General features: G+C 42.0%; 1 protein-coding gene across 2 annotated transcripts; it reads right to left on the reverse strand.

Moving 5' to 3' along the window:
* Positions 1–13481: 13481 nt before the first annotated feature.
* Positions 13482–18108, reverse strand: ces3 (carboxylesterase 3). 2 transcript variants are annotated; one of them, XM_024379321.2, is made up of 13 exons: positions 17998–18108; positions 17523–17721; positions 17279–17417; positions 16996–17129; positions 16723–16876; positions 16533–16637; positions 16317–16418; positions 15939–16079; positions 15656–15736; positions 15138–15279; positions 14881–15030; positions 13972–14044; positions 13482–13774 (listed from the first exon to the last, which is right to left on the reverse strand). In XM_024379321.2, exons 1-13 carry the CDS (start codon positions 18065–18067, stop codon positions 13594–13596), a joined length of 1671 nt encoding a protein of 556 aa, XP_024235089.1. In that variant the 5' UTR covers positions 18068–18108; the 3' UTR covers positions 13482–13593. The 2 variants fall into 2 exon arrangements, with proteins under 2 accessions (XP_024235089.1, XP_024235090.1); XM_024379322.2 differs by having other exon boundaries at positions 17523–17718; positions 17998–18088.
* Between the last annotated feature and the right edge of the window lie 2755 nt (positions 18109–20863).

Here is a 20863-nt window from a genome sequence, read left to right on the forward strand (position 1 = left end):
TTCCCCTCTCCCTCACAGTGGCACCAGCCAAGCATACTCACATAAAATAAAACTCTCCCACTCTCTCACGGAAAGACAACACATTTATTACCGCACAAACAGTTGTCACAACAAACAATGTTTCTTCAGTATAATAGACTACACATTGAAGTGCAATGTAAGAATATGGGAAAAGAAATGCATGGTGTAGATATGAAGAGTGTATTCACCAAGAGTTAGTGTGTGGGACTGGGACAACTAACTGGCAGGTCTGGGATCCATTAAAGATAGAGAGAGTGCTGAGCCCTCATTGTGTGACACCACTGACTGGGCTTTCACAGCTCATTACATTATGTCCAATCAGTGAGCAGCCAGCATAACCACTGTTTATTTACATGCAGAGGTAGGAATGGCAACCATTTGGCAGTACGGGCCAGGGTCTAAAACACTCCCACATTGTGCTACTAAATGGCCCCACTTAGCACCCTGCTCACAGACTCATAGCCTCACACAGTGAAGTGCAGACACAGAGAGTTCTCTTTCTCTTTCTGACATTCTTCTTCCCAAACACCTCTGTCTGATTCAAACGTCCTGTCTTATTCACTCTTATACACTCATACGCACGCATGACTCCAAAAGTGTTCACATTGTAATAAGTACAGTATGTTTTTTTCATCTCAGCAACTTTTTTCATCATAATTACACGTCCATGCAAACTCAACCACCACTGCACAACAGAAGTGGGAGGTCATTGTAAGCACAACACTTTGTATGAGAGATGTCTTAAAGACCAGCGTCTGACTTTCTATGCATTCGCCATGCAACATGAAAAGCAGGTGATGCATTCCCAGCTACAGTACTAGAGGGCTGAGGGTTGGTCTACATTTCAATACAAACAATACTGAGAGGTCACAGTCCACACAGCAATGCAAACACATAGCAGCGCTGGTTGCTAAATCAAAACTACACACAGCCTCAATACAAAGGTCTAAGTCATTCAGCAGTATGGCAATAGAGGATACACATGCAGATGCAGCGGAATATATCTGATTGTTGAACAGAAGGTCAGCTCCAGCCTTGAAGCAGGGGGCATTGCAGCATTGCAATCCAAGGAAAACACACAACAGAGACATTGCAGAGGGAGGGACACTTTGTGACAAGAAGCTGGTCCTCTGCTAAACAGCCCACAAGGAAAGAGAAAGAGTAAGCACAGAAGGAGGTCTCCATGACACAAGGCAGAGAACAGCAACTGCAAGGCATCATAAGTAACAACACTGTAGTTCTAACACTCTGGAGGAATTCATTAATACTTTATACTAAACATTTTGCATATAGCAGACACATATGTTTTGGTCTAATACTTGAATGGATAACTTAAATCCATTTTACCTCATTTCTGCAAGCATGTCACATGTGCAACCAGAAGAAAAAAACGTAGACCACCTTTAAAAAAAACGTAGACCACCTTTACTCCACGCACATAGATGCGTACAAAGCTTTCCCTCGCTTTCCACTTGGCAAATCTGACCATAATTCTATCCTCCCGATTCTTGAATACAAGCACAAACGAATGCAGGAAGAACCAGTGACTTGCTCAATAAGGAATGGTCAGATGACGCGGATGCTAAGCTACAGGACTGTTTTGCTAGGACAGACTGGAATATGTTCTGGGATTTGTCCGATGGCATTGAGGAGTATACCACCTCAGTCACCAGCTTCATCAATAAGTGCATTGATGACGTCGTCCCAACAGTGACCGTACGTACATTTCCCAACCAGAAGCCATGGATTACAGGCAACTTCCGCACCGAGCTAAAGGCTAGAGCTGCTGCTTTAAAGGAGTGGAAACAAATCCTGACACTTAGAAGATATCCCGCTATGCCCTCAGACGAACCATCAAACAGGCAAACCGTCAATACAGAACTAAGATTGAATCCTACTACACCGGCTCTGAAGCTAGATGGATGTGGCAGGGCTTGCAAACTATTATTGACTACAAAGGGAAACCCAGCCGTGAGCTGCCCAGTAATGCGAGCCTACCAGACTGGCTAAATGCCTTTTATGCTCGCTTCGAGGCAAGCAACACTGAAGTATGCATGAGAGCACCAGCTGTTCCGGATGACTGTGTGATCGCGCTCTCCATAGCTGATGTGAATAAGACCTTTAAACATGTCAAAATTCACAAGGCCGCGGGGCCAGACAAATTACCAGGACGTGCACTCAGAGCATTATAAGGCCCAACTAGCAAATGTCTTCGCTGACATTTTCAACCTCTCCCTGACCTGGGCCGCCCCCAGGTGGTAAGGGTAGTCACGCTGATCCTCAACATGGGGTCGCCTCTGGGTTGCGTGCTTAGTCCCCTTCTATACTCCCTGTTCACCCACGACTGCATGGCCAAGCACGACTCCAACACCTTTATTAAGTTTGATGACGACACAACAGTGTCGGCCTGATCACAGACAATGATGAGACAGCCTATAGGACAGAGGTCAGAGACCTGGCAGTGTGGTGCCAAGACAACAAACTCTCACTCAAAGTGAGCAAGACAAAGGAACTTATCGTGGACTACAGGAACAGGGGGGCCAAACAGGCCCCCATTAACATCGATGGGGCTGTAGTGGAGCGGGTCGAGAGTTTCAAATTCCTTGGTATCCACATCACCAACGAACTATCATGGTCCAAACACACCAAGACAGTCGTGAAGAGGGCACGACAAAACCTTTTCCCCCTTAGGAGACTGAAAGGATTTAGCATGGGTCCCCAGATCCTCAAAAAGTTTTACAGCTGCACAATCCAGAGCATCCTGACCGGTTGCATCACCACCTGGTACGGCAACTGTTCGACATCTGACCTTAAGGCGTTACAGAGGGTAGGGCGTATTGCCCAGTACATCACTGGGGCCCAGCTTCCTGCCATCCAGGACCTTCAGAGACCTTCAGAAACTTCAGAGACCCAAGTCATAGACTATTTTCTCTGCTACCGCACAGCAAGCGTTACCGGAGTGCCAAGTGTAGGACCAAAAGGCTCCTTAACAGCTTCTACCCCTAAGCCATAAGACTGCTGAACAATTAATCCCCCCTTAATCCCCCCCTCCTGAACAATTAATCCCCCCCCTCCATTTGTTGTGTACATTGCTGCTATTCACTGTTTATTATCTATGCATAGTCACTTCACCCCAACTACATGTACAAATTACCTTAACTAACCTGTACCCCCCCCCACACTGACTCAGTACCGGTACCCCCTGTATATAGCCTCGTTATTATTTTATTGTGTTACTTTTGATTTTTGTTCTTTTACTTCATTTGGTAAATATATTCTTAACTCTTCTTGAACTGCACTGTTGGTTAAGGGATTGTAAGTAAGCATTTCACGGTAAGGTCTACACTTGTATTCAGTGTATGTGACAAATAAAGATTGATTTGATGTACCGGTCTGATGTGAGCTCTGCCAGGGCAGTCCCATTAATTCTCTCATATACTGGTCGTGTGGAAAGACGGACCAAGGCGCAGCGTGATTTGAGTTCCACATATTTATTTAAAGTGAAACTTATTAACAAAACAATAAACAAACAAACACCGACTGTGAACAAATGTAGTGCTACATGCACTCACTCAAAACAATATCCCACGAAGCAGGTGGGAGAAAGGGCTTCCTAAATATGATCCCCAACTAGAGGCAACGATTACCAGCTGCCTCTAATTGGGAACAATACAACCCAGCCACATAGAAAATCAATGACTAGAACACCCCCCATTGTCAAGCTCTGACCTAAACACCATAGAGAACCCCAGGGCTCTCTATGGTCAGGGCCCCCCCCCACCACGAATCCGGCCATGGAGCTGGGTTGGACGGACTGGGCACCGGCGCAGAGGAGAGCTCCGGCCATGGAGCTGGGTTGGACGCCATGCCTGGACTGGGCACCGGTGCAGAGGAAGGCTCCTGCCATGGAGCGGGACTGGACACCGAGCCTGAACTGGGCACCGGCACAGAGGAAGGCTCCAGCCTAGGAGCGGGACTGGGGAGGCGCACTGGAGGCCTGGTGCGTGGAGCCGGTACAGGTGGCACCGGACTGGTGACACGCACTTCAGGGAGAGTGCGGGGAGCTGGCACAGGACGTACCAGACTGGGGAATCGCACTGGAGCCTGGTGCATAGAGCCGGCACAGGTGGCACCGGACTGGTGAGAGGCTCTTCAGGTTGAATGTTGAGCAGAACACACTTGACCACTTCACTTGACCACTTCACCGACCATCTCTCTCTCTCTCTCTCTCTCTCTCCCAACATCTCCATTGCTTCCCTGACTTTCTCTGGCTCTTCAGGGTGAGTACGGGGAGCTGGCACACATGGCACCGGACTGATGACCCGCTCTTCCCCTCTCCGCTGCTCCACCAACCACCCCTCGTTTATTTAAAGTGAAACTTATAAACAAACACCGACCGTGAACAAACTTAGTGCTACATGCACTCACTCAAAACAATATCCCATAAAGCAGGTGGGAGAAAGGGCTTCCTAAATATGATCCCCAATTAAAGGCAACGATTACCAGCTGCCTCTAATTGGGAACCATGCAACCCAGCCACATAGAAAATCAATGACTAGAACACCCCCCTAGTCAAGCTTTGACCTAAACACCATAGAGAACTGAGGGCTCTCTATGGTCAGGGCGTGACAGTTATATTTGCATGAAATAGCTTATTCACTGTTCATAATTAATTCATCATTAACATTTGGTTTATGCATGTGACAGAACAATACTCCCAAGTCTTCTTCACTGAAAGCTGAGTCCTTGAAACTGAGAGATCCCTTTCGTTCTCAAAATAATGTTCTGGGTATACTGCCAAATTGCAGATACTGATAGTGAGAATTCTAGGGCAAATGCAACTCCCCCCCAAAAAAACATTTTTTAAAAACACACCAAAGAACCTGGATGGTGCCTGAGTGTGAGGGATGTCAGCTAGAGGCCACTTATCTCCCCATTCCAGGAGGTTTGTAATCTCTTAAACAGAGCCTTCAGATCTTCTCATTGTTTGTAACGGTTCTCATACCTGTCACCACAAACCCAACAGTGCAAGCATTTTATCCATTAAGATTCATAGTACATTGTTGGTCATAGTCTTAAAAGGCATTTTTCTTATCAATGCTGTAGTAAAGTTCACCACATAACCGGACCCAACCCAAAGCCCAGCAGGGCTCTCCTTCCATGATGACCGTCTACTCCTGGGCCACTCCAGGCCTGCGTTGGTCCATTTGGCTCAGGACTCCTTCTACTTTGCCTCCGGCCACAAATACATTTGCACATAAATCTGTCCATCTAACCCATATATATAGTTATAAACATACTAAAAACTTGCTCAAGTCAATTATTCAGTTACAAAAAAATGTGTCAGTTTCCAACGATCCCTCATCTGGAACATGTTCCACACCACCTAGAAACCATATGTGACCGATCGCTTTGATTCAGTCTTATGTAGAAAAATTTGAAAGTGTTTTTACATTGGATTAAAGCAGAGACACAGAGCAACAAATGGTGTATCATACACTGCAAATGAGGAACAATGGGAAAGTAATGCTGCTTTGAAAGTTGATAAACTTGTAACCTCACTTTTGAGAAAATGGCCTATGAATATTTTAAGCCAGCACCACCCATCTCTTTATCACAACTCAGGATATGACCCAGATGCAGACACAGGGGGTGAATAGTACAGTTCTCAATCATTTATATCACACTAAGGGCAGGTCAAGGACAGGCAGAGGTTCGTAATCAAGACGCAGGCAGGCTCGGGGCCAGGGCAGGCAGAATGGTTAGAACCGGGAAAACTAACACGGTAAAGTACACTGGGTAGACCTGACAAGACAATACGAACTGGCAACAGACAAACCGAGAACACAGGTATAAATGCTCAAGGGATAATGGGGAAGATGGGCGACACCTAGAGGGGGGTGGAGAGAATCACAAAGACAGGTGAAACTGATCAGGTTGTGACACTCTTTAAGGATTCACATATGAGGTCTAAAAGATTAAGACTAAAAGTGGTAAAAGTAGTAGGATACAATAAAGGAAAATTCCATGGAAAACAAAAAATATTTTGTACATTTTACATGACGCCTACCCAGGCACACTTGTCTAAATTGATGGGTCATGTGAAAGAAATGCTATGACCCCCAGCCACATCTTGCTAAGTGGATGGGTCTCAACAGTAGGTGTAAACGGTACAGCGAGATGGTTACTTGCATAGTAGCAATATCAGAAATAGATAGTGTCAATATAAAGAAAATAATATACAGTATATGCAAGAACAATATCAATAACGATATCAGTGATAGATGAGGTAGTTATATGCATACAATCAGGGGTAAAGTGGCTGAGCAGCAAGATAAAGGATTGGTGGATTGGTGCAGGGCATGTGACGTGTATAGCCTCTTCGTAGCAAAACTCCCTGATTTTCTCAAAAGATAAGTTTTTCTAGCTGTGTCCAGTCCAGGTGGTGCTTGTACAGACAGACCATCTATGGGAGGAAGGATGTCAGCGTTGCGCAGCAGCTGAAACCTGGTCCCGTCTGAGTCCGAACGCTCTTTAGCAACTACAACACCAGGCTCCAGAGCATCGAAGCTGTAAAACAGGAAATATTTTTTAAAAATTGTAGGAGACATTACAACATCAATTCACCTCCCAAGTTTTTATACCTTTATTTAACTTGGCAAGTTAGTTAAGAACAAATTCTTATCTACAGTGACAGCCTAACCCTAATCCAGATAACGCTGGTCAGCATCAATTGTGCTCGATAGACTTAGAGGGGCAATCTGTACTTGTTACATCCATTTCTGGACTTATAAATGATATATTAATGTAGATATAATTTAATTATATTATTCTATGTAGTAGAAAGCAATGGGTTAGAACAAGCCCACACAACCAACCCATAAAGTAAAATGTAACATCCATGTATGTCCAGCTATGTCAACTTTCACATTGATTTATCCTGCAATAGATGTCATTCAATTGGTAACATTTATTTTTGTCTTCTTTTAATGCCTCTTAAAGGGAAAGTGATCTATCTTAATTTTAGCAGCAATTTTATCCACAGATTCCTGAAGGAAGACAGCCCGACTACACGTACCTCTGGAAAATACAGTCATCATGTGACTGAGATCAATGAAAGTCGTGGCAATCATGTTGGAGGTAAATTAAATAATCAAAACGTGTTGCTTATGCTTTACATACCAAGTGTAGTTATCAATTCCTTGTAGAGATGCCACATCGCTGCTTTTGTCACATGGGATGGCAGCAGCTTTCCACCAAAGTGTTTGTGTCCTGGGTGGCGTCCTGCTAATACTATTGCATTGTCCTCTGCGTAGTTGTTGATGAAGTTCACAACTCGCTGCAAATCCTCATGCTTCAGGTGTAACCTGTGCTTGCTCTTTTTTTGATGGGAGGCATTATACTATTCTCCTTGTATGACTGGTGGAGGAGAGTCAGGTGTGTTCTACTGATGCTAAAAGACAAATTCCAGATACAAATATTTTAGCATTATTATATAATAGATAGCTGTAAAATGCAAATCAATTTATAACATTTTTGACATGCGTTTTTCTGGATTTTTTTGTTGTTATTCTGTCTCTCACTGTTCAAATAAACCTACCATTAAAATTATAGACAGATCATTTCTTTGTCAGTGGGCAAACGTACAAAATCAGCAGGGGTTCAAATACTTTTTTCCCTCACTGTAGCTAGTTAGCTAAACAATGAACCATAATCTCAATCCATACAGTACTAGCTATACAAACCAATTGTCATAGCTAGCTAAAGTTAACCAAATAGGTTTATTGTTAGCTAGCTAATGTTAGATGTTAGATTAGCCTTGTTAAAATCCCCAGGTACAATAAATGCAGCCTCAGGATATGTGGTTTCCAGTTTCCAGAGTCCAATGAAGTTCTGTCAAGGCCGTGTCTGCTTGGGGGGGATATACACGACTGTGATTATAATCTAAGAGAATTCTCTTGGTAGATAATGCGGTCGGCATTTGTTTGTAAGGAATTCTAGGTCAGGTGAACAAAAGGACTTGAGTTCCTGTATGTTGTTATGATCACTCCACGTCTCGTTAATCATAAGGCATACACCCCCGCCCTTCTTCTTACCAGAGAGATGTTTGTTTCCGTCTGCGCGATGCGTGAAGAAACCAGGTGGCTGTACCGACTCTGATAACGTATCCCGAGTGAGCCATGTTTCTGTGAAACAAAGAAGTTAAACTCTGATGTCTCTCTGGAAGGCAACCCTTGCTCAGATTTCATCTACACACCCTGCTATAATGTGGAAAATAGTTTCTTGTTTAACAGAACACAAAGGGTGTTCTTTAATGGAAGCCTCTCAAACATAATCCAGGTAGATTCAGGATTTCCCCAGGGTAGCTGTTTATGCCCCTTGCTTTTTTCAATCTTTACTAACGACCTGCCACTGGCTTTGAGTAAGGCCAGTGTGTCTATGTACGCGGATGACTCAACACTATAGATGTCAGCTACTACAGCGACTGAAATGACGTACTGAATAATGTGGAAATTGAGCAAGTTGAGGTGACTTAACTGCTTGGAGTAACCCTGGATTGTAAATTGCCATGGTCAAACATACTGATACAACAGTAGCTAAGATGGGGAGAAGTCTGTCCATAATAAAGTGTTGCTCTGCTTTCTTAATGTCGGTAACCCTGCCCCCTGGTAAACAGTGTATGATCGCTGGATGATTCGTTTGAAATCTAATACTGCGGGTAACGGAGTCGCCGAAGACTAGGGTTTTCAATTTGTCAGAGCTAATGGTGGGAAGCTTCGGCGTCTCAGACCCCGTAATGGGAGGAGTAGAGACAAGAGAAGGCTCGGCCTCAGACTCTTACTCGCTGCTTAATGGGCAAAACCGGTTGAAGGTTTCTGTCGGCTGAATGAGCGACACCGGTTGAGCATTCCTACAGCATTTCCCTCCAGAAACCATGAGAAAGTTGTCCCGCTGCGGGGACCGTGCGAGGGGATTTATACTAACGTTACTATCTGTACTTACTGGTGGCACAGACGCTGTTTCATCCTTTCCTACACTGAAATTACTCTTGCCTAACGATTGCATCTGAAGCTGGGCTTGCAATACAGTTATCTTCGCTGTAAGTCGATCATTCTCCTGTACATTATGAGTAGAGCGACTGAAATTAGAAGGCATCATGTTAATGCTACTACTTAGCTTCGGCTGTTGGAGGTCCTGACAAACCACGTCCAGATAAAGCGTCCGGAGTGAAAAAGTTGAATGAAAAAAAGGAAAAACCCAAAATATAAACGGTAATTAATAAGCAAAAAAAGTAAAAACCGTAAAGTTGTCAGGTAGCAAAGTAAGGTTGGCAACAAAACGCACAGCAACACGTACAGCACAGCAACACGTAAACAAGTCTACAAGTTGTGACCGGTATTGGTGTAAAGAGATGGCTTTGGATAAACACGCTTTATCTGCCTTTATTTGACTTCCCAGATAGCTTATGTTCTGAAAGAGCTGCAAAATCTGGACCCCTACAAACCAGCTGGACTAGACAATCTGGACCCTCTCTTTCTAAAATTATCCGCCGCAATTGTTGCAACCCCTATTACTAGCCTGTTCAACCTCTCTTTCGTATCGTCTGAGATCCCTAAAGATTGGAAAGCTGCCGCGTGTCATCCTCTTCTTCAAAGGGGAGACACTATAGACAAAAACTGTTACAGACCTATATCTATCCTACCCTGACTTTCTAAGGTCTTTGAAAGCCAAGTTAACAAACAGATCACCGACCATTTCGAATCCCACCGTACCTTCTCCGCTATGCAATCTGGTTTCTGAACTGGTCATGGGTGCACCTCAGCCACACTCAAGGTCCTAAACGATATCATTACCGCCATCAACAAAAGACAAAACTGTGCAGCCGTTTTCATCGACCTGGTCAAGGGTTTGACTCTGTCAATCACCACATTCTTATCGGCAGACTCAACAGCCTTGTTCTCTCAAATGACTGCCTCGCCTGGTTCACCAACTACTTCTCAGAAAGAGTTAAGTGTGTCAAATCGGAGGGCCTGTTGTCCGGACCTCTGGCAGTCTCTATGGGGATGCCACAGGGTTCAATTGTCGGGCCAACTCTTTTCTCTTTTTACATCAATGATGTCGCTCTTGCTGTTGATGATTCTCTGATGCACCTCTACGCAGACGACACCATTCTGTATACATCTGGCCCTTCTTTGGACACTGTGTTAACTAACCTCCAGGCAAGCTTCAATGCCATACAACTCTCCTTCCGTGGCCTCCAACTGCTCTTAAATGCAAGTAAAACTAAATGCATGCTCTTCAACCGATCATTGTCCGCACCCGCCCGGCCGTCTGGCATCACTATTCTGACTTAGAATATGTGGACAACTATTAATACCTAGGTGTCTGGTTAGACTGTAAACTCTCCTTCCAGACTCACATTAAGCATCTCCAATCCAAAATTCCTATTTCGCATCAAAGCATCCTTCACTCATGCTGCCGAATATACTCTCGTAAAACTGACTATACTACCGATCCTTGACTTTGGCGATGTCATTTTCAAAATAGCCTCCAACACTCTACTCAGAGAACTGGATGCAGTCTATCACAGTGCCATCCGTTTTGTCAGCAAAGCCCCATATACTACCCACCACTGCGACCAGTATGCTCTCGTTGGCTGGCCCTTGCTTCATATTCGTCGCCAAACCCACTGGCTCCAGGTCATCTATAAGTCTTTGCTAGGTAAAGCCACGCCTTATCTCAGCTCACTGGTCACCATAGTCGCACCCACCTGTAGCAAGCGCTCCAGCAGGTATATTTCACTGGTCACCTCCCAAAGCCAACTCCTCATTTTGCCACCTTTCCTTCCAGTTCTCTGCTGCCAATGACTGGAACAAATTGCAAAAATCACTGAAGCTGGAGACTCATATCTCCCTCACTAGCTTTAAGCATCAGCTGTCAGAGCAGCTTACCGATCATTGCACCTGTACATAGCCCATCTGTAAATAGCCCACCCAGCTGCCTCATCCCCATATTGTTATATATTTTTTTGCACCCCAGTATCTCTACTTGCACATTCATCTTCTGCACATCTATCACTCCAGTGTTTAATTGCTAAATTGTAATTATTTAGCCACTATGGCCTGTTTATTGCCTTACCTCCCTAATCTTACTACATTTGCACACACTGTACATAGACTTTTCTATTGTGTTATTGCCTGTACTTTTGTTTATCCCATTTGTAACTCTGTGTTGTTTGTGCCGCACTGCTTTGCTTTATCTTGGCCAGGTCGCAGTTGTAAATGAGAACTTGTTCTCAACTGGCCTACCTGGTTAAATAAAAGTGAAAGAAAAAAAGAAAATAGAAAACAAATATTTTCCCACTGTGTCCCTTACAACCCATTTGAGTTCAGTGAGTACTAACGGCCTATCTATTGGTCCATAGGAAGCTTATCTTTAACCCAAACACCAGATGGCAGCCTCGAATATAATCAGTCCCAAGGCTCAAGCCCTCTGTTCGTCATGTGACCTTGTATTGAAACATTGACTTCTTCAAATTACAAGACATTTCATTATTAGAGTGCGATCTGAATGCCACTAATATCACCATTCACTTTGTTACTTTCACTATTCTCCATATCTGTTTCCTTCAACTAGGGTTCTCCCTTCTTCCAAATAGGAACACCTTCTCAATCACTACTGCTAATACATACGGATCACTCTCAAACAAATTGCTTTTACCCCTATTGTAAGGTTTAAAAACAGAACAAATATGATAACTTTCTCCTTATTGGAAAGCATTGTTTTAATTTTAGTCTCCCCGAAACTGTTACTCAATATATTTATGAACAATTTCTGTTGGATATTCACTTTCTGCCTCACACTTATTAAATGTCTATTATTTTAGATTACCATGTAATGTGCCAAATTTATAGAATTACATCAGCCAATTCAGAAGGTAAGAGATTAACTATCTGGAATCAAGATGTATTAAAACTGGGATGGCACTGTCTATCAGTCCCCTGTAGATGGCGAGCTCTGTCCATAATAAGTCTCTACCTACCAAGTTAAACTCTAGGTGCCCATTATACATTCACACATTGTTACTTTATCAAATCTAGTAACCCATTATACTCTTCTTCACAAATTCCTCCTTTACACTAGTGTTCTATTCATACAGGGGTTTAAATATTTACACTAGTGTTCAATTCAACAGCATTTTGGGGAATAGTACTCTCTCCTTTTACATACAGAACTTAGGTATTTAAATCCCCACCACCAGCAACGATCACAGCGCAGCCAGCCCGAGAGTTACACATATGTTTTCGAGGAAATCTCAGTGTCCAGGGTCATCAATGAACAGTCCTTACCCATCTCAGCTGTTACCCTCTCAACATTTTCAATGACTTCTCCTGTCAGTGCTCACTACCTGTAGATCAACGGGCGGTGGTGGACAGAACCACTAGATAGTGTTATAGATTGAAAACTCAGCTCACAGAACTGGTAAACTCAGCTCACACAGAACTGGTTGTGGTATTCATTCAGACACCACCTCTTTCACATCGGAGCTAGTCCCTTGATTGCTCTCATTCACTCAGTACTTAACAGTAATAATATCTCATTTTATTATTTTCCAAATTTCAATTTATTTTGCTTATTTGAGCGGTTCTTGCCATAATATGGACTTGGTCTTTTACCAAATAGGGCTATCTTCTGTATACCCCCTTACCTTGTCACAACACAACTGATTGGCTCAAATGCATTAAGAAGGAAAGAAATTCCACAAATGAACTTTTAACAAGACATACCTGTTAATTGAAATGCAATTCAGGTGACTACCTCATGAAGCTGATTCAGAGATTGGCAAGAGTGTGCAAAGCTGTCATCATTGCAAAGGTGGCTACTTTGTAGAATCTAAAAAATATATATAATTTTGATTTGTTTAACACTTTTTTGGTTACTACATGATTCCATATGGGTTATTTCATAGTGTTGATGCCTTCCCTATTATTCTACAATGTAGAAAATAGTAAAATAAAGAAAACCCCTTGAATGAGTAGGTGTGTCCACATTTTTGACTGGTACTGTAGATGCATAAAGTACCGATCTGAAGTGAGCTCCACTGGGGCAATCTGTTAGTTCTCTTGTATACTGCTTACATAGACAAGTTACATTTGCATGATTTTGCTAATTCATAATTTATTCATCATACATTTTTGGTTCATGCATGTGACCAACCAATACCACACAAGGCTTCTTCTCTCCAAGCCGAGACCTTGAAACTGAGATATCCCTTTCGTTCTCAAAACAATCTTCTGGGCGTACTGCCAAATTGCAGATACTGATAGTGATAATTCCTCCCAGGCACGATCAATCAGTTACTTGCATGAACCCATTCAAATTGGTTATTAGAAAAGAACAAACATTTTCCTTTACAAGGCTATGAAGAAAGACCGAGACAGAAAGATGACAAGCACACGTTTCCAATTAAAGTGCACTATTTATTAAAATTCTAGTCTAGACATACCTACAGAAATTTGTCAAAATAATTAGGCTTACAGGTACAGTGTTTAGAGGTGTAAGCTGATAATGTCAGTTTCCCTGACTTGCTGCAGCTGCCAGGCTGTGGAGCTTCTGAGGGAGGAGGACAGTCATGAAATGCACCTTGTCCTTCTTTAGGCTCTGAGCAACCACCTGCTTCAAACCCAACTCCATGTACTCTTCTTTCTGGTCATACAGGGGCCACTGTATCAGCTCCTCCCCGTTTGGTGAGCTGAGGGTTACATCAAGTCCCAGTTAGTTCATTCCCAGGGATCAGTGTGCTATAACAGGCCTATTGAAGCAAAGTAGTAACCTTGGAGTCTATTTCTATTGGTGTGCTGGACTGTTGTGTGAAAATCATGCAGGTAAAAGTTCTTGAACAAAGAAATAGACATATTGTCGTCAGTTTATGTCAGAGTGCGTGCTTACCCAGTGCGGGCAAAATTGGCCCAATATGCCATCATTGTCTTGCACAGCTTCTCCTCCTCTTCAGTGACTGTTCCTGTAAGTGACATTTAAGGGAATATAGGGAATGATCAGACGTTACCTTGTTTTGAAAATAATATGATCTCTAGAAGCTTTTTTTTAGGTCAAGACAATTATAAATCAACAAATAATGATAATTAACTAGTGGCCTCCTGACCACTTTATTTGATGATCCATCTTTCTTTTTTATCCCTATTATTCTTATCTTGTGAAAAGATAATCTTCATATTGTTCATATCCTCAGAAGACAAAGGCTAATGACTATCTCCTTATAACGTTCAGGTCAGTTTTTATTAACTTGCATTGCATAATACATTTGAATCATTCTGGTGATCACGAATGGCATCAACCATGCCAATGTGACAGCAGTCTATGTAGTTCAGGTTTGGACAAACCAAACCTTGGGCCCTGGGCAAGAAACATGTTAGCAGCAGAGATACAATTTTGTGGTTTAAAGCTATTTTTCTTCATTCCTTCTTTAGGCATAGATTAACTACTCTTTAGGCATAGATTTCACTGCCTACGTCACAACCTTATCCGTTTGAATAAAATGCAAATTAGTAGCAAGCAGGATGGAGATCCAGAGATTATTTTTAATAAGTGCATTTCGCAAGTGGCTAGTTTGCATCAACTACCTTCACTAAAATCACTGCAAAGGTTTTGCCTGCAAACTTTGGTTTCAAATTGCGACGTTCTGGCATAACAATTTTTTTCCCTTATCGAAGTTGCCAAAGGAGTCCGGAATTGAAACCAGACCCTATAGTCACGGTTGCCTATAGGGTCGGGTTTTCAAGACTACTGCGTGCACGGTCAGTAATCCAGCCCTGATGCAGTTTCTGTAGACCTACCTACCTGTTATCTTTATATGTCCATTCCAGAAGCATGATCCAAACATAAACCCAATATCATCAGCATGGTCAGACTTTACAAAGCTTGGTCTGGTCTCTTTGTGCATCTCTGGGCGGTGTTGAAACTCATACATGTACACAGGTGCACCTGCATCTAAAAACACAGGAGAGACATTGTAAGTGATCATGAGAGCTTTTGGCATCATATCATAAGGTGAATTACAATGCAACAGGAGGTTGCCTTCCCCAACTGAAACTAACCTCTGTGGTATCCAGCGACTTTAATAACAGGCAGAACCATGAACAGATCTCCCAGCATTTCAGTGAATCCATCACGTATATCTTCAGGAGTTTTTGCATCCTTGAAATATTCATCTGCAATGAGATTGTTAAGTCCGGAGGCCTGAAATGCAACAGAGATGCAGATTGCAGAATTGGCATTGTGCAGATATACAAGTTTAAGTGCCCCTGTGTGTTCAAGACCCACTCTGACTTCCAATCTGGTTTGATATTGCTGTATAGTATAGGCCTACATATCATCATCATCTTAGTGTGGCCAGCATTACTTTCATATTCTGGTACATTTTCTGCTTAATAAGATTCATAATTTAATTAAGTTACTATGATAACAATAATATGAAATTGTATCATGATACAATAATGTAAATGGTACATAAACACTGCTTCAGATTGATTAATAATGCAGAGCGTAAAGAGCCATCAGCAGCAGTAACAAGTGAAGGAACAGAAGGAGGACAAGGTGGATGAAAACCACTCACCCCAGCAGGATAGAAAACGTTCATTATCGACATCGCTGATTGCCTGTCAAATCCCTCCGACCATCCAGGTGGAGCAAAGGACTGTTACAAAACATAGGAGAACATACTGTATGAAAGCCAAGACATTAAACAAACCTTTGTCTTCCTAAAAGCAAGAAGACAGCAACTTAATCCTTATTTAAACACTTTCTATTTTGCGAACCACCTAAACTTGAAGATGAAGAGACATGAAGAGATATTTTGAACAGAAGTGTGTTTTTGAATTAAGAAACTATAAACTTACCGAGGGGAGGATCCATCCAAACTCATGGTTTGTCACTCCAAGCAGCAAAGGAACCTTTTCGACCGCCTTGCTCTTTAAAAGCTCCTCTGCAAGGTCTTTCAGAAACACTCCGTCCACAGTCGCCCCCATAAAGGTTTTCATCTAAAATGCAGAAAAGTTGGCTCAATGGTTGAAGACAGGCCTAACCTGACCCCTTGTGGCTGTTGTTGTAATAACTTAACAGTAATATCTGAGGGAGATGCTACTCTGTATGTTTTTTTTTTACACTAAAGGTGAGGTCAAACCATTTCAATCATGAAATTAATCATTTGAACCACCAAGAAGAAATGCACATGCAAAATATCCTCCTTATGTTTCCACTAAGAATAGCTAGTTTACCTTTTTTGTTGCGTTCACTAAATCTTCTTCAGTTTTCTCTCTTATACACTTGACAAGACGCTCGTTAGTGGTGCAGTCACACTCTGTCAGGTTAGCCACAACCTGGCCACATAGAGTTGTTCAAAGATCACATAGCATTTAAATCAGTATGTTTTTTGTTTGACAAGTCAGTTATATTTGCCTTTGTGTTGGATGATTGTGAGACAGGTAGAATACCTTAGCTATGACCAGAGGCTCTTTTGAAGTGTAAGTTCCAAGTGTTGCCACTCCACTTTGGAAAATTGCTCGATGAAATAATCCTTTTGCTAATGGAGACAGAGTCTGTCAAATTGGACACAAAAAATTGAGATTAGATCATGTTATATCTAATTCCCTGACAGATTCTGGGCTGGGGATCTTTTTTTACCAGTATGGAGGCACTGATGCCTCCTGCAGATTCCCCTGCGATGGTGACTGACTGTGGGTCCCCTCCAAAGCTCTCAATGTTCTCCTGGACCCACTTCAGAGCTGCAATCTGGTCTAGGAAACCCCAGTTGCCTGGTGCATGCTCATCTCCAGTGCTTTTAACAGATATGCAAAGAAATTCATCAGATGCATTGCACTAAAGATAAAACACAATGTCAAAAACCACTCCAGCAAACACAATGCCAAATGTACTATTTAGAATATTATGTCATACCTAAGGAATCCCAAAATTCCAAGACGATATTGAATGATAACTACGACCATGTTCTGATAGGCTGCTAGTGGTGATGCATCATACTGAGATGCTGCACCCATTGACAAGCCACCTCCATGAATCCAAAAGAACACCTGAGCAGGATAAAGGCCATCATTGTAAATAAGAATCTGTTCTTAACTGACCTGCCTAATTAAATAAAAATACCACGTTTCTTCTTCAAATTGGTATTATATAAGACATAAGTGAAATGTTAAACTGTGACAAGTACAGCATAACTTACCGGTAGTCTTTTGACTGTTGCTGCCTCTTTAGGTGTGTATACATTAAGATAAAGACAATCCTCTGACACGTCTGGCAGGTCGTATTCAATGGCCATTACATTTACTATGTGTTGAGAAATAACTGGATCCTGAATACACCTAGAGAGAGAGAGAAAAAGAGAGAGAGAAAGTTAGTTCTTTGGGTCAATGCCTTATTGGCTACGACTCCATGTCCAATGATACAGTACAGTAAAACCATCTAACATGTGAGGCTGACGTGTGCCATCTCTCTCTCCCTCCCATGGCTCTGCAGGTTGTGGGGCAGCCAGGCGCAGGGGACCCACTGGTGGACGGGCAAAGGGTATCCCCAAATACTGCTGCACCCTCTGCTCTATGCCTTTCACAGTCATGTACTCGCCTCGAACTTTGCCATTCTTCAGAGAGACCACTGGACCAGTCTCTGCTGTAAGCACAATAAACACAAGGGGGCTTAATCATGTAACCTGATCAAAGTCTAAGCACCTAAGTTGTCCCTGTGGTTTCTGCTTTTAAAGGAGCCAACTAATTGTTGGAGTAAAACATTGGTACAGGATGTTTCACTTCTAAACAGAAAACAATTCGGTGAAGTATGCTGCAATATACCCTCTTTTCCCTGTGGTACTTTATGCATTGTCTTGGTAGTTAATGTAACCAAAATATATGTGTTATGTAATGTAATAATGAAATAAGGATTTCTTACCTGTTGTGCACAGTGAAGCACCTAAAAATACCATAGTCAGGTACACGCTAAGAAGTGTTGTTCTCATCATGGCTGTGTCTTTAGAAAGAGAGACAGTCAGTTGACATTCAAATAAATAACCCTCTGTACACCAAGCTCCTCCCCCTGAAAGGGTACACACACACACATACAAACACACCATTGTATAACAACCCCACCATGGTGAACTGAAAACAAATATCTCCATTGATTTAACCTCTGTTGCACCAGACCCTTGACTGCCAACAGACCAACTTACCAAACAACGGTCTTTGAACTACACGCTTAGTAAGGCAGGGTTAGGGAAACATCAAAATACCCAAGTTATGGAAGAGTTGGCCTACTCTAATATTTAAAAGGATTTCAAATAAGGGCTGATGTAAAAATGGTTCCAAAGTTAATGAATTTTATATTATGGAGTGAAATTGGTCAGAGTTGGCAACAGTATTGGTGATAAGGTGAGACATGAAGGGAAAAGTAAGTTTACAGTAGATTGCATTTAATCATCTTTGCCTCTTTTGACAATAAAGAGCCTCTTTACTTGGGTCTTGTTCTAAGTGAAGTGCTGCTCTGTATCACACTGCAGATTTGCAGTTTAGGCCAGCTTTGCCCTCGTAACCTTATGCCAGTGTATTGGACCTAACAGCTAGTGTTCACAGCAATGGTCAATATCCTTTTTGTTTACCAATCTTGAATGACCAAAAAAATGTGTAGTGCTCTCTGTTGGAAATGTTACTAGAAGTCAAGGCCCGGCAAATCGTGCCAATATGTCCTCAAAACACCGGCTTCGAGGGGATTATCACTTTTATACAACGGGTTACCAACATATTCAAATAATGATTTACATATTGTCATTAAAATTATGTATTCATACTATTTCATCCTTCCACAAGATATACTCCTGACACAAATCTAGGGTTGCTACCCTGGTTCGTTCGATTGGTTCGGTTGCTAGAGATGCGACCTAGTCGTTCAGTCTTTTTGTTCTGTATCTATGGACGTTACCCAGTCATTCTAAATGTTCCATTGCCACACTGTTAGCTAGCCAACTACAGTTAATTTAGTCACGTCAAAAAGTGCAGCACAAATAACAGCGAAGTAGCCTCATTTGCATTTGTTCAAGCTGTTTTCTAGTGACATTTACTTGGATACATCCATAACAATGAGAAAATGAGATGCGATTTCATCTGGCATTGAAATGTGCTCTCTTGTCAGGATACTGTTGTTCAGAGGAGCTAGCCAACAACACAGCTAACACAATCACTTCAAACTGAAACTGGAAGACTGCAAACTAGCTGCACTACCTTTTTTCAACTGACATTTCTTTATATACATCCATTAAAATGATGCAAGCTGATTTATGATTTTGACTTGCTGAGAAATTCTGCCTGCCTGCCTGTCTTGTCCCGACACGGTCATTAATATGGGACAGCTGGAGATCGAATTTGAATATTGAAACAATTTTTTATTTTCCCTTTATTTAACTAGGCAAGTCAGTTAAGAACAAATTCTTAATTTCAATGACGGCCTAGGAACAGTGGGTTAACTGCCTGTTCAGGGGCAGAACGACAGATTTGTACCTTGTCAGCTCGGGGGTTTGAACTTGCTCTAACCACTAGGCTACCCTGCCGCCTCCACAATGTTGCAAATGTCGGAGAGACAGACAGCAAGGTTTATACAAATCTCCGCTGTTGAAAACTAAATGTTAGTCTAAAAGAAATGTGAGATAATATCTAGATGCTTTTTATAGTGGAGATCAAGTTTATAAATTGCCTGGCTGAGCTGATGAGACAGTGGATTGCACAGTCAGATGGAACAGAGTAAATAGGCATTTTAACATCATAGATTTAGCAGGTGGTAACTTGTGGAAGGGACACCGGCTGGAATGCGGTTTTATAAACCTCTTAACTATTCCCTGGGCCACTTCATGCCTGATGCCGTGCCACTCTATATGTAACATCACAAGTAATGCTGTCTGGATTTTGTCAGAGACTGCTACAACATACTGTCTGACCACTACAAATCACAACAGGTTAGAATGGCAGGAAGTGTGTGGCTGAAAGCTGTTACACATGGAAATTCAACACTTAAAAGTCAGTGGAACCAGTGGTAACAGGTTAGTGCATTCTGACTCCCATTCTTGGCTTTGTATTCATTAAACTTTACTACTTTTATATTTAATTTATTTTCTTCATAGTGGACATAGTGGTATATTGAACATTGTATTCTATTGATATTATAAATAATAATTTTATGTTCAAACATATTTTTTTTAAATTACTTATGAAATTTACCTATTGCCCTCTTTTAAAATCTTTCCATTACTTTCAGTTAAAAAACACAAGAGATTGGAACATGCCAACGCATGAGTTTTCTCCATCGGAGGTGCTTTATAGTACAACTTTTCCTGGCTGTGGGGATTTTCTGGTGATATTCTACGTAACCAACCTCTTCATACAAACCGGATTCCACTCTGGTTGCTAGAAGGCCAGGATCTAAGTCCAGGATCTTTTCACCATACAATGTAGCCTACGCGCAGAAATACCACTGTGTCTTGGATGAACGTTATGAGTGCCAGGATCGCAGCCCCTCCCTGCAAGGCAAAGGGTGGCTACTTTGTCTCAAATATAAAACATAGTTTAACTTGTTTGTCACTTTTTTGGTCACTACATGATTCCATGTGTGTTATTTCATCGTTTTGATGTCTTCACTATTATTCTACAATGTAGAACATACTGAAAATAGAGAAAAACAGGTGTGTCCAAACTTTCGACTGGTATTATACATATTTAATTTTTTTCCCATTTTTTTCCACCTTTATTTAACCAGGTAGGCTAGTTGAGAACAA

The sequence above is a fragment of the Oncorhynchus tshawytscha genome, linkage group LG19 (assembly GCF_018296145.1).
Source record: "Oncorhynchus tshawytscha isolate Ot180627B linkage group LG19, Otsh_v2.0, whole genome shotgun sequence".
Taxonomy (NCBI): domain Eukaryota; kingdom Metazoa; phylum Chordata; class Actinopteri; order Salmoniformes; family Salmonidae; genus Oncorhynchus; species Oncorhynchus tshawytscha.

What these genes read in the sequence shown, in the direction of transcription:
- ces3 (XM_024379321.2), bottom strand. Translation starts at nt 18,067, where the DNA reads ATGATGAGAACAACACTTCTTAGCGTGTACCTGACTATGGTATTTTTA. An exon ending in GCATCAGTGCCTCCATACTG is followed by an intron (nt 16,638 to 16,722) that starts GTAAAAAAAGAT and finishes CCAATTTGACAG; the next exon opens with ACTCTGTCTCCATTAGCAAA. An exon ending in AGCCTCTGGTCATAGCTAAG is followed by an intron (nt 16,419 to 16,532) that starts GTATTCTACCTG and finishes CTATGTGGCCAG; the next exon opens with GTTGTGGCTAACCTGACAGA.